The sequence below is a fragment of the Drosophila serrata genome, unplaced genomic scaffold (assembly GCF_035046125.1).
Source record: "Drosophila serrata isolate PLE 108 unplaced genomic scaffold, ASM3504612v1 contig_359, whole genome shotgun sequence".
In the NCBI taxonomy this organism is placed as follows: domain Eukaryota; kingdom Metazoa; phylum Arthropoda; class Insecta; order Diptera; family Drosophilidae; genus Drosophila; species Drosophila serrata.
Window position 1 is genome coordinate 1,721,214 of NW_028257257.1, and position 14,478 is coordinate 1,735,691.

Below are 14,478 nucleotides of genomic sequence, written 5' to 3' on the forward strand. Positions count from 1 at the left end.
AAACTAAATCAAATTACATTAATTAAAAATAGTATACTCTAGTTTTTGTTGACCAGTGTTATTACAAGCACTTGCATACTATATATGCGTGAATGTATCTAAGTATCTGACAGTTAGACTGCCAGACGACCTTGCGCCCAATATGTAATTGATATGTACAGTGCACATATGAATATAGATAGATATTTAGATATATACGCCTTCTATGTAGATGACCAGAAAGTTAGCCAAGGAAAATTGCATAAATATTTTATTAAATATTTGAAATTGCTTGAAATAAAATGTACGTTATTAAAATTATACAATTACATTTCGTAAAAAAAATGTTGTGTTATTATTGATAAGGTGGCTACCTAATTGGATACTTTTAAGGAATCTATTATATAATTTAGTTTAGTTCTTTAATATAACTTCTTTAACTTCTAGACTATTTTTGAGTCCTGAAAGTATCCTTTGCGAGAATCAACAGCTGTCGAATGACAAAAAAATCAATCAATGAAATCACAGACAGGTCAAGCCCCCGTCTCCTTATCACATTTTACTCTTCAAAGGCGTATTTCGGAGGGATTCAAAAGGTTACAATGTATTACTTATTTATTTAAAAAAAAAAAATCATACAACTTAAACATTTTTACTAACATATCAATATATAATTTGCAATATAAAATAAAATCCCTTTAATAAAAGCATTCGCACACCTCTGTTAACAGCGAACTTACAGAACCAAGCATTCCCACAGTCATGTAACAGAGCCCTAACATAGCGGGCGGCATAGCAGAGCCCCAACAGCCCCCAAACAGCTGCACACCCAGCTGCGAAGCCGGCGGCGACTGCGACAGCGACTGAGAGGCCGTTGGGGCGATGAAAAAAGTTTCGGCTGTTTTCAGTCCGTTTTTCGAACTGTGCCGATGGCAGCGGAACTTTAGCGCCTGAAACTGTATGTGTGCGGTGTGGTGCGTGAGTGTGTGGGGGGGCGAGAGCGAGGGAGAGAGCGATAGGCTAGGCGGTAATATGTACTTTCTGTGTTTTTATTTATATGGGGACGAGCAGCGAGTGCGAGTAGCACATATATGTGTGTACATATGGCAACGCGTGTGTATAATGTGGGTCGTGCATATTGAGCGTATGCAAATACCAAAATGCGGGACGATAAATGCCAAAAATCTACTACACTTTTGCTGCTGCTACCAACAAAAATATTATAACCAAAACACACAGAGAGTCCCAGAGAGCAAGAGATAAAGAGAGCTAGCGAGAGAGAGCGAGAGCGCAGCGCAAGAGCTCGAGTTAGAGATAACAGAGGCAAAGAGCGACCACCCCCGCAAAAGAGAGCAGCGAAAGAGAGCCATTCTATTCTAATTGCAGCCTAACATTGCGTGAGCTGCGACGCCGGCAGCGACGCTCAGCGCTGTTATCTGTCCGCGGCGATCGTGTGTATCTTCGAGATACAGTGCGCGCCTGTGTTCGTATCTGTATCTGCATCTGCCGCTGCCTCGGCCTCTGGTCCGTCTGTCTCAGTGTGCGCCAGTCTGTATCTTCTTGTCGTCTGCGTCTCTCGTCGTATAAATTGAGCCGCACTTTGCTTATTCTCGAGTTTTTGCCGCTCGCACCTCGTTGTCAGTGCACGCGTTGTTCGAAAAGCCGTGTTTTTTCGGGGTTTTTTTTCGGTTCCGTATCGAATCGGTAGCGTTTTCTGTTTCCGAAATAAAAACCTCCAACTCCCACGCACACACCCGTATCCAAGGGATACCCTGATGTGACAGAAGCACAGAAAATTCGAAAAATACTTGTTTTTAAATTAAAAAGAAATTAAAAACATGTAAAAATATTAAACAAATATATAAATTTTGAAGTAATAACTAATATTAAAATAAATTCTTGTGCTTATAAAATTATTAAGGTTTAAAAACCATCAAAATCAACCTAAAACCGCTTTATAAAATTACAAAACTCCTTAAAATTCCATTAAATTACAAAGACAAAGACAAAAACTTCCTAAATAATAATTTAAAACCCGTTTTAAGCTCTAATTCTAAAAATAATTAAATAAATGTGCCTAACCCTAATCACTCGCAAATAATTCATATAAATATTAGAAAAAAATATTTAACAAATTATTAAAATACAAAATCCCTTGATTTTACAAAGTGCCAATCCATTTTTTAGTGAGTGCTCGAATAATTTCATGTTCATAAGTAATAAAAAAACGCAGCCACAATAAATACAATTCTCAATTGGCTGTGTGCGTGTTTTTCCAACGCACAAAACACATACAAAATATAGCATTTAATTTCTGTGTCCATTATGTGTGCAATTAAATGAAAATAAAAATATATATATATTAACAACAACAAAATTCGGTGTGTGAAAAAGCAAAAGTAACAACAACGAAATTAGACGCGTAAATTGCGTAGCGAATGCTGAATGAATAAATAAATACAAAAAAGCCGCAAGCACAGCCAGAGCAGAAAGCGAAACAGGAGCGATAAGCGTAAGTACAGCTTTAATAAATAAATTAATTGTACAAATTATCCAAAGACACACAAAAAAAAAACCTAGACTCAGAACTTTGAAGGGAAGTTCTTCAAGTGGAAACTTAAAGCAGGGAAAAATGTCAATTATTCATTTAACACAACGAAATTTGTTCCAGGAATTTATTTAGGGAATATCTTAAAATTTTATCAGCTTGTTAATTTTTCCTATGATATCAGCTTTATTCCTGCTTTAAAGAACCTCTGCAAATTGCGATTAATAAATTCTGCAAAACGAAATTGCACTCAACGTAAATACAGAAAAAATACAGAAATCCCTGGAATAACCTGATTCTGTTTGTTTTAATTTAATTGGGCTAAAGAAATTTCCCTTTTCAATGTGAGGCCACAAAAGAAAATGAAGAAAAAGAAATGTTCTCTGATTGATGGACAAAAAAAAACAAAAGCAGAAAACCCGAAAAAAAACCCGAAAATGTATTTCAAAATGCCATAGAAAATGCCAAGAAGAAGCAGACAATGTCTAAGCATTTATCTTTTCCTTTCCGTTCTTGTTATTTTTTTTTTTCGAGGCGCCAGAGAAAGTGAAACATGTAATTTTGTTGTTGTTTCTGTTTTTTCTGTTTTTGGGACGGCCTACAAAAAATTATACGCTGCATTGAGTGAAATCGTAATGGGTTAAGAAATCTTTCTTAAAAGGTTAAAAGGGGGCAGAGCAATCAGAAAGCGCACAATACACAATACGCACTGGAGAGATAATGATAAGACGCAAGGCAAAAGGCAACTCAACAATACAGTGGTGTAGTCAGAGGGGGTTCTTTGAGTCTAGAGAACCCCCCCAGAAATTATAGAAAAATATTGTACATCTAGTCCAAAGAAGATACTTAAAAGATATAGGTAAAAGTGCTTTAAAATTAGTAAAGATACTTGTAAAAACCCTTTGTTAATTTCTGCTGCTTACACCCCTGGTAAATATATACTCACTCAATCTCTCCCTCTCTCTCTCTCTCTGTCCCTCTCTTTCTCCCTGGGTAATTACATGCCGTAAAACCAAAATAAATACGCACAGATAAAGATGCACCGAGATGCAGAGAAGATACAGATACCCAATGAGAGGTGGGGCTCATCTTCGTCTTTATTTTTATTTATTTTTTGTCCTCGCAAAACGAAAGCCTTAAAATCAGCGTAAAGTATTAAAATAAATCGAACAAAAGCCAATAAACGTTGTTTAATCAAATGTAAATGTTTATGCCCAGAGTTTCACTTTTGTACCTCAATTACAAGAGTGTTTGTTCTGGCCAGAAACCAGAAAATCAGATGAAAAAGAAAAAAACAACAATATTTTCCAGCTGACCCACATGGGGTTCGTTATCGTTGTCCATTTATATATATGTATATATATTATATTTGAGTGATCGTAAATATTTACACAAGTATTTATATATTGGAATTTTAAAAGAGAAAAAGTTGAAACGATGTTAAAAACAGCAGGAAACAAATCGGAAAGTGACAGAGAAATTACCGAAAGTGTTTTAATATCGAGTATATATAAGGTTGTCCTACAAATTTGCTTATTAAATGTATTTTTAATGAATTTAAAAATCTTTCAGTTAATATATTCAATTGGTTTTTTAAATTTTATCTCAAAAAACCTTGCAGCTATAATTTAGTTATTATTTATTTTGTTCATGTTCATAGAGAAAGTCAAGCAAGTACATTTTTCAATTATTCATTAGGTTTATGTGTCTACAAATTATTATTATAAGAAAACGAGTTTCTAAGGCAAATGTTAAGCTTTGAATAATAATGATTTAATTTATTATAAGTAGACTTCAGATTAAGAATTTAAATTATCATTTAAATATAAATCAACGTTATATTAAAACAGATAAATATATTAGTAATATATTATATTAATCTATTATATTAATCTATATTTTTATATGTCGTTTTTAGGACCAATCAAAGTTTAAAAAACGCATAACTCTGCCAAAAAGTCATTAATCCTAATGCAGGAAGTAGTTTTATTCTAGTTTTTATAAGGGTAATAGATCTGCATACTCAATATAAAAATTAAAAAATTTCTATTTTTCTCAATTTTTGACAATTTTAATGATTTATAAAAATTTGAAATTTCGAACAAATTTCAAAAAATTATTTTTTGACTGGACATGGCTAGATTGATTTAGCTGTTAATGCTGATCAAGAATATATATGATTTATAGGATCGGAAATGATTCCTTCATAGCGAAATAGGCTATATAAAAATACAATTTTTTTAGTTGATATTTATCTATATTTTTATATATAAATTTTTTTGACAAATCCGAATTTAAAAAACTCATAACTAAGCCAAAAATGCATTAATTTCAATTCGGCAAGCGGGTCTATGCTAGTTTTTAAAGGGAAAACAAATCTGCATACTGAGTTTTTAAATTTAAAATACTTAATTTTTTTGTTATTTTTTTGACAATTTCAATGATGTAACCCCTTATAAAATTTTCAAAAAATTTCCAGAATTTTTTTTCTCTCCTTTATGCCTAGAAAGATTCGCCTGTTGATTCTGATCAAGAATATATATGATTTATAGGGTGGGAAAGGACTCCTTCAATGTGTTTTAAGCTTCTGACCGAAAGCGATATACCCTGCAAAGCTATAAAAAGTTTAGAGAGTGCCAAATAATTTTTCTCAAATATAAATATTTATATTCTTAATTAAATGTAGCAAAAACAACAATTAAGCTCCCCCATAAGTATGTAATTTAATTCACAGTTCAAGGGAAACAAAATCAAATTCCTAATAACCAAATACAGAACTTTGCAATTAAATGATAAATAAGGTGTTTCTTTTATAACCCGAAAGATTCCATGCTCTTTTTTCTCCCCCTTCTTTCTTTGGACTCCACCAATTCCCATCTTTCTTGGGAGTTTGCTTTCAACTTTGGCGGCGATCAATAAATGATCAATGGCCCAAAGCATTTCGATTTCAGGCAAACTCATTTAATTTGTTTTCTGATTCCGCCAAGTTCCAGTCCCAGTCCAAGCCAAGAAGGCAATAACAAACTAAAGCAAAGCCCAAAAACTGAGACAAAAAACTATACAAAAATTCACCTGTAATAACGTCGCAGAAAAATAAAATGAAGAAGAAAAAACAGAAGATGGAGCAGAGACAAAAACAAGAACAGAGTGGGGAAGAGAAGAAAAAGTAGAGGAAGAGAGAGAAACGAACCCGAAATCACAAAACCAGATTTACTACTAATTTAAATTCTTGGCATACAAAATATTCTACAAAACAACAACAAAAATAAAACCCACAAAAAAAGGCACAAAAAAAACAACAAATTTTGTGTATTGATTAACAAAACGAAGCGAAAATGCCTTTTATTGGCCAAATATTGACAGACAGAGTTCCAAATAGAACCATTACCCTTCCCAGCATTTCCGTTTCCTTTTCTTTCCTTTTCCTTTTCTATATATATACATTTTTATCTGATGGATTGACATTCGTTTTATCTGTTAAAAGTACACATTTTGGGGAAACAAAGTGCCAAGAAGCATTTACTCATCATCATCGATGGACACAAAGACAATTTCCACAAAGTTTAGTCATGGTTCGATGGTTCTATGGATCGATATTTCTTTATTTGTTCGTTCAGAGAGCACGTGTAAAGCATTTGTACACAGAGTCTAGGTCTTATTCACAAGTCCAAGTTGATAATTTTATATGGCGGCAGCAGCGGCATTATGTTAATCAACTGAAAATAAACATATATACGAATACGTACCACCGATATCGTCATTAATTATGCATTTATTTTAAGACCGCCGCTGGCTGTGACCACATTTGATATGAAAACCTCGATTCACATTTTGAGAAACTGAAAGTTGGCCTAAAAACACAGTTAGGAATCGCCCCTGGGTCGTATGCATTGTCATTAGATATGGATTTGGATTTGGATATGGATTTGTATTTAAAATTAGACTTGGATTGGGCTGGGTTAAGCCTGTTGCTTTAGTTAGCTGGATATATCTTTCAGATGGCATTTTTCAACTCCAGAAAGGCGAACGAATTTTAGGTACCAAAAACATATTCATTCTGGACAAAGGTATAAGTATTTCCCTAGATACTTATATGGAATTAATTAAGAACTTAAATTCAAGTTTCTAGATACATTTCTTTGAATTTAAGGCACAAGTTAACCATATATCATGCCTTTCTTCTATAAATTCCCTCTCAAAGTCTGCAGACCTCTTGACAAGACCCAGTTTTTCATGTCAATTTTGAGATGTATATTCTCTGGAGGAGGACACGCCCTCTCTTTTGGCAAATACAAAAGCCACACTAGAGATACATTCTTGTATCTATATATTTCGGTTAGTAACGAACCAGAAGTAGCACTTGACTTGCTGAAAGCTGAGCAAGCTTGACATACAAAAGAATCATTCAAGACATTCATATTCAAGACCTAGAACATGGCAGAAGATCAGAGATGAGAAAAACCCAGAGGAAGACGAATCATGATCATCAACAATTACGGCACTATAACTACGCAGCATTCGCAATAATAATAATAACACTGAACAGCACAAAATACTTTAAGGTTTTTTACTACAAAAAGGATACACTAAAAAAGATACAAGCTTATGCTGAATATAAGATATTAACAATCAAAATATCTGATGAATAACTAAGAAATTAAATTACTTTTGAAACAAATTGTATACTTTTTTAAGCTTCCAAGCTATCTATAATAATTCTCTTATTTAAAACACCTTTTTACTTAGACTTTCCTTTTACCCTAAGCCTTGATCTTAAAGTCCAGTGTAATGTAAGCAGGCTGCGTGCAAAATCGAACAGAAAAACAAGCGTCACATAGATACAAAACGTCGCACACAGATACAATATATACAGAGTAGAGAAGCCACAAGAAGAGGGTCTCCCCCTCACGGAATACCCGGCTCTACTCATCTGGAAGCTTGTTTTGCCGACTCGTCTTTAGCAAGTGATTTCAATTTAATTGACAGTCCTTGAACTTGACTTAAACGCAACGCATAACACAAACAACAATAGCAATAAAAACACCACAAACAACAACATCTCTTCACTCTCGATATGCCTGGTGGAAAAAATATAAAACATAAAAAATAAAGTACAAGTCTTCTTCAAGTCTTCTGTGGTCAAAGAGTCTTCATCGCTGGAAGAGTCTGTATCTTTTGTTTATAGATTTCATTTTTATGGAAATTAAATATATATATTTGCTTAATTTTTATAGATTTTAAATGGCTAAACCAAATAAAATTAAATACCTTTAAATACTTAAATGCATTTGAAGCATAAAATGGAAATGTATTATTAATGGAAACTAAAGAAAAGTAATATATTCTAAAACAAATAAAACTGGTTTATATACATATATGTTTTAAAATAAGTAGCTTTATTTTTTATAGCTTGTTTTTTTATCATTAACATTTTGCAGACACAAAAACTATTTATAAAAATGTTTGCACTAAATGAGACCTTCAAAAGTATCTATTAATAGCTCAGATATTATTTCTGTTTTCTTTTTAAATATGTTTTGAGAGATTTAAAATTTATATTATTGAATAAAATACTATATTAAATTGGGGTACATTTTCTGGATTTAATCAATAACAATACTTTTTACTTAATTACTTCTGAAGAATTTTAAAGGGACTTGAATCTTCGCTATAAGATTTATTTCCTCTACTTCCCCTTTATCATTTCTCTTATTCATTTTAATCTGCATTTTTCTCCTTCTTCTTCCCTTTTCTTGTGTTGACAAAGTTGAAAAGCAAAAATACAAAATAAAACAGAAATTAAAATTAAAGAAAATAAAGAAGTGGCAGGCCGCAAAAGTTGCCCATTTGCACAGTGTTTTTTTTACTGCTCTTTCGTCGTCATATTTTTTGGCAAATAAATCTTTTTAAAACAACCAGAAAAGCACCGACACATAAGCGGATATCCAGATACATAAATACAAATAATATATATACGTAGGCAAAACGCATTTGTCTATATAAAATCGTATCATCGCCGCATATATAATTTATTTTGAAAGCGTGCGTACGCCACGCATTTTTTTCCTTTCCTTTGCCTAGACAAATGGCTGTCCAAAAGGCAAATCTATATACATATATATATACTATATATATATCTACCACTTGTATAGACTTTCATTCAATGAATTTTGATATTTTTCGGCTTAATTGTTTTTTTGTTTTCCTTGGGCCTCTCCGAATTCTCTGGGAGATCTATAAAAATTTACAATTATGACTAGGCAACTTCCACAACGATCGACACGTGTCTGAAGTTTTGTATCTATTTCTTTGGGATCTCTGGGCCTGAGGCTTGAGTTTTATTTTTTTTTCTACTTCACGAAGATAAATAGCCACAGGTGACAAAAAGATGTAAATGCACACCACAACTTGATATTCAATAGATAACGCTCTACTGGGGACTGAAGTAAATGAAATCTAAATGAAAGAAACATGGAGCAAATGCGAAAACTTTCACCCCAAAAATAAAGGCAAGAAAATAGAAAGACTTTCGCGATACGCACATCTAATTACAGCACTCGAAAAATGCGATTAGAAATCAGTTCTCGTCGAGAATTTAGAAAATAAAAATAAAGAGAGAGAGAGCACTTTCACAATCGAATTTGGTTTCTTTTTAGGTCTTCCGAAAAATTCAAGTTCATGGCAAAAGCGATTGCCATTTGGCAAGGGTTTCCGAGGCGCCTTAAGATTAGGTATTTATTTAATTATTATTTCAAGTACTATTACTAATCAGTGACGGAGTTTTTTTACTATCTTATAACTAACACTATTTAGTTATTTTGATTAAAAATCGTGCGTGTGGGTCGGCAACAGAGAGTGTGGGGATCGCACGCACCGGAAAACTTAATTTTATTTTGATTTCTTGCCTTTCTGTGTCAACGAACTCATTTGAACTAAATTCTCTTTTATGATTTCTGTGTTTTTTTTTGTTCCGATTTTTTGTTGTATTTTTATTTTTTTTTTTTGTGTGTATTTTTTATTGGACTTTCTGGCCTGTGCGTGTTATCTCAAGAGTTGCGTAGGCCGTCGATTTTGAATGCGTTTAGAAAAGAAAAGTTATGACAAGAGCGCGCCCCTTTTTCTTAATGATTAGAAACCCGTCGATATCAGGCCTAATCAGTTAAGAATTAACATACATTTTTAATGTTTAATTTAAAGCTTTTCAGAGATGAGAGATTAAAAGGGTGGGAAAGGTTTAGTTAAAGATATCTGCTGCTTTATTTGTATCTTAAAGATAAAATCTGAGTTTTCAGATCTAAATCTTTATTTTGTATATTAAAAATTCTGCTATTGACTTATTATACTAAAATCTTATACAATTTAAAGTTGAGGTAAATGATTTCTAGTATTCTATTTATTTTATATATTCCCTTAAAGAGCAAGCTAAATTGAGGTAATTAGATATTTCTACTTTATCTAGAACTGTCACAGCATAAGATCTTTGAAATAAAGGATATTTTAATTTATTTCCTTTTATATATACTATTAAAATCCCCTGATTAATTAGGCGCAGCTTTAAATTTGAGTTCTTAGTGACAGTATGAGAGCTATTTGTTCTGTTTGCCTTTTTTGCTGATAAAGATCCCAGATTCTGGGATGAACCATCTCGAAAAATCACCCTGCCCAGACAGATAAGGAACAATGGCATCTTCCGAGTGTAAGTCCCCTCACATAGGTGAATCCCATTGAATCCCCATTGGGTCCTATATAAAGTGGCAGCACTTCTCATTTGAGCATCAGTTTGATTCTACATTTAATCCAGCAAAGATGTCCTTCAAGAAGTCCAGTATCCTGCTCCTAGTGGCCGCCTGTCTGGTGGCTTTAGTGTCCTCCTATCCACAGCCATATCCTGAGGAGTATCTGATGGCTGAACCCGAGGATCTTCTAGTGGCTGAACCAGTGAAGCGCTTGGTAGACGAACCCGCAGAGGAACTCCTGATGGCTGATCCCGAGGAGCTCCTGGTTCGTCGTGCTCGTTCCCCGGAAGGCGGCTCCGTGGTCCTAACCGCCAGCAAGGATCCCCAATTTGGACGAGAGGCCAGTGTCCAATATAACCATAATCTCTACACCAGCCGGGATGGACGTGGCACCATCGATGCCTATGCCCAGGCCAGTAGGAATTTTGACTTTAATCGCAACAACTATGGCGGTGGACTTCAGGCCTCTTGGCGCTTCTAAAAAAGAGGAATATATCCTCTATGGATTCTATTCCAAAGTATTAACTCAACTCAGCGATGAATAAAGAAAATGTTATAGCCGAATAGTAGTTCTTGAGCATGGGAAATTCTTAAAGATCGAGGCGCCTGGCCAAAACAAACAGTAGCTGTCGATGCATTGACTATTTACTTAAAGTAACTCAACTGAAAAGACAACAAGAGGGGGCCAAAATGAGGGAAATATTAAGGAAACAAGTGGAACGAAGTGGGAGATACTCTTTTGGGACATTAAAGAGTACACTTCTCTTCTGAAAATATTTTTTTTTTTGGTTTGCAATGTTAAAGTAACATTGAAAGCTTACAAAATATCTAAGAGATACATTTATTAAGGTGAAGAACTTGTTAATTTGGGGATTTCAGGGTTTTAGAATAATCTTTTATATATTTTTTAAAAATTAATTTTATACATTTGTCAAGGATTTATGTTGTTTATATATTTTTGGAAGCTTTTAATAAAATCTTGAATTGTGTGTGACTCCTATTCGTTCCTTTACTTTTGTAAATATTTGTTGGATATTAATTTGAATGAAATTCATTAATTAAGTATTAACAGATTTTAAGTATTTTTCTTTTATTTAACTTCCCTTTCATATTCCCTTCCTTTTGCCATAACTATAAGCATATTCGGTATGCTCCTTTCGTAAGTGTATTGTTGGGAAGAAGTACTAAAAGTCATGAGTCGGTCGCCTTGGGGTCAATGGACTTTTTCTTTTCCCTTGCTGCTGGCGTCGTCGTTGTGTAACCAATAAAAATTGATTCTGTTGCTTTGAACGAGAAGGGAAAAGGGAAAGGGGTTGGCTCGGTGGCTTCCAACGGGGAAAATACACACACTTTCACACACACACACACACTCAGAGGAGATACTAAATGCAATTGGGGGTTGCTACTGCATTTATCGCTCAAGTTCTTGGGGGAATTCTGATGGGAACTATATGCTCTCTATATATATTAACAAGTATATAAGCAATTAAATGTTTGTGTGTAATTTGTAATTACTTTCGCTTTCAATAAATGTCAAGAATTACTCACTCGTTTACTAGAGAGGTGACTTGACCCCCATTGGCACATATATATTTTTGTTTTCGGGAAAGCCAAGGCAAAGGCGTCGCCGTTAATGAAAACCCACGAAAACCCACAAAAGGAAAAGCCACGAAAAAAAGCACACACACACACACACACACAGGGGGGAAAAAAATAAAAATAAAATGCATGGAAAATGACTTTCCATTTTCATTTAACAATAAGCAATCAATTGCAAGTTCATGGCACAGCTAACGATCTATTAGAAGAAAGTAAAAACAAGTAACGAAACGAAACAAAAGACGGCGACGGCGACGACGACGACGACGACGACGCCTACACACAGGTAAAGGCCAGGTGAGTGCAGCTGTCAGCTGTTGCAGCTGAGCGAAAGAGCCAAAGAGAAGAGAGAGGCAGCATCTACTAACTGGTTTTCATTTTGGCTTGGAAAAACCACACATCGGCATTGCCCCGTTGCCATTTTTAGTGGCAAAAACTGACTGCATCATAATGAAAGTGAAATGCATTGCGCAGATGGCGATGGCGATGGCAGTTACCAGACGCAACTCAAGTAAGTCAAGTGCAACAGCAGCAGCAGCAGCAGCAACAGTCGCAGCAGCAGCAGCAGCAACAGTTGTTGCAACATGAACTGCCGTCTGAAACTCGGTTCCAATTGGATCCTATTGGAATGGAATGTGCGCGCGCGTCACCGACATCTCCATTTCCACATTTCCATCTCCGTTTCCATTTCCATAGTTATCTGAATTCGGCACCATTCGGTTAATTGGCTAAATGCGCAAAAAAAGCCCCAAAGCTAAGTACACACACACTTTGCATGCACCGCAAGAAATGCGGGCTTTATGTTAATTAATTATAAATTCAGTGAGTTGCAGAAGTAGATAGAAACAATATATCAAATATATTCATTAATTAATTCATTAACATTGTCAATAAGATATTAGAAAATATCTTTCTTATTCACTCCTTTTAAGCTCTCTTTCAAATCAAACAAATTATTTAAATTGTTATATCTTCTTCTTCAAATTCAAATCTTAACTAAAAACACTCGTTTAATTAAAGTTCAGTGCATCATCTGGATAAATTATGTCAACAGCTTGTATAGCAACAATGCGTTTAATGTTTAATGTAAGCAAGTGCAAGTGTGGAGTGTGCATACACATGTATAGACATGTACATACATGTTCATACATGTATGTAGGATGGCTCCATTTATAGCCAGTGTTCAATGTCAGATCGTTGCCGAAGGTCGTTGTCGGATGCAGCGAACGCGATCGCGCCGGTTTCATTTTGTTTTCTTTTGCTTCGGATGTTTATCTCAGTCACAGCATGAATATGTATCTGCAAATGCAACAGCATCTCTGTATCTGTATCTGTATCTGTATCTGTATCTGCAAGTGTTGCAAGCAGGAGAGATGAAGTTCTGAATCAGTGTAATTGATTCCTGCAGCAAACACTTTGCATTGTGGTAGGACTGCCATTAAAATGATAAATAAAAACTATGCAAACACCAGCAACAAATGATTAGATAGTTTATTTAAACAACTATCCTTGAATTTGCCTTACTCCCAAATAATTGCTTAATTTATTGACTTGACTATTTTCCCCCAAAAAGCCAGTTTCACTTGCATTTTTTATGCGCATGCTCGACTCAATCAAGTCACAATAAATTAACCTCTATTTGTAAGCCAAGTGAATAATGCGAATAGCTAACAAACAGACAGCCAAACACAATGCAACATCAATTCACTTTTTTTTTAAGTTTTTTTGTTGTTGTTTTTGTTGTTGTATTTTTTTGGTCACATTTCACTGATTTTGAAAGTGAACGTAGTTGCAGGCGGCGGCGGAATCACGATTTTGTGGGCAACAGCAAAAAATCTCTCTCTATCTCCCTCAGCTGAATACAGTGGGTACTAAATATAATGGAGTTTATTGGGGGAGTATTCATATATTTGCATATAATAATTAATGAGGAAAAATAGAAGTGTAAGGTACATACATACATATATTAAAAGAAATGAATTTTAGGACTCTATAGCTAAGGTTAAATTGTGTTCTTTATTATTTAAATTATTTTAGAATTTATAAAGCGTGCGAATAATTTTTTTGATAAATAAATACTACTTAAAAATTATGAAAAATAATATAATAAAGATATAATGAATATAATAATATAATATAATACAGATAATAATATAATATAATAAAGATAATAATATAATAAATATATACAGCATTTTTAAAGCCATATATATTTTATAAATAATTTTTTCTTAGGTGTATATCGTAGGTCAAGTCATAAGTTATTTTTATAGAGATAAAAGTCATAGTCTTTGTAATGCTTTCTTGAAAAAGGAAGTTAAACTACTAAGAAAGAAGCATTTTTTTTAGTTATTTCCCATATTTATAATTATAGTTGAATGTAACTTATAACCTAAAAACTTATTTCTCCTAATTTCCCACCCTGTTTCCACTGTGTAGTTACAATGTTTTGATTTTCCATTATCGCTAAAACAAAAAAAAGCGATGGAATGTTTTCTGGCATTGCACTTGCGGGCAGCACGTGTGTCTGATAAGAATGCGATTAGTCAGGTAATAAGTAAATAAATAAGGTAGTGGAAGTAATTAAAGTTTCACGAAAATATCAAGCTATTTTTG

General features: G+C 33.9%; 2 protein-coding genes across 2 annotated transcripts in view; both read left to right on the plus strand.

Moving 5' to 3' along the window:
• Positions 1-879: 879 nt before the first annotated feature.
• Oatp74D (Organic anion transporting polypeptide 74D) overlaps positions 880-14,478 on the plus strand; it is a 30,440-nt gene continuing 16,841 nt past the window's right edge. Inside the window, exons 1-2 of the mRNA XM_020953916.2 lie at positions 880-937; positions 2,167-2,491. The gene's annotated coding sequence lies outside the window, so the exon portion shown is untranslated. The remainder of the gene's footprint in view (positions 938-2,166; positions 2,492-14,478) is intronic.
• edin (elevated during infection) lies at positions 7,416-10,827 on the plus strand. Its single transcript, XM_086838611.1, has one exon. The coding sequence runs from the start codon at positions 10,334-10,336 to the stop codon at positions 10,742-10,744; it is 411 nt and encodes a 136-aa protein (XP_086694737.1). The 5' UTR covers positions 7,416-10,333; the 3' UTR covers positions 10,745-10,827.

Coding starts and splice junctions, on each gene's coding strand:
- edin (XM_086838611.1), top strand. CDS start 10,334: ATGTCCTTCAAGAAGTCCAGTATCCTGCTCCTAGTGGCCGCCTGTCTG.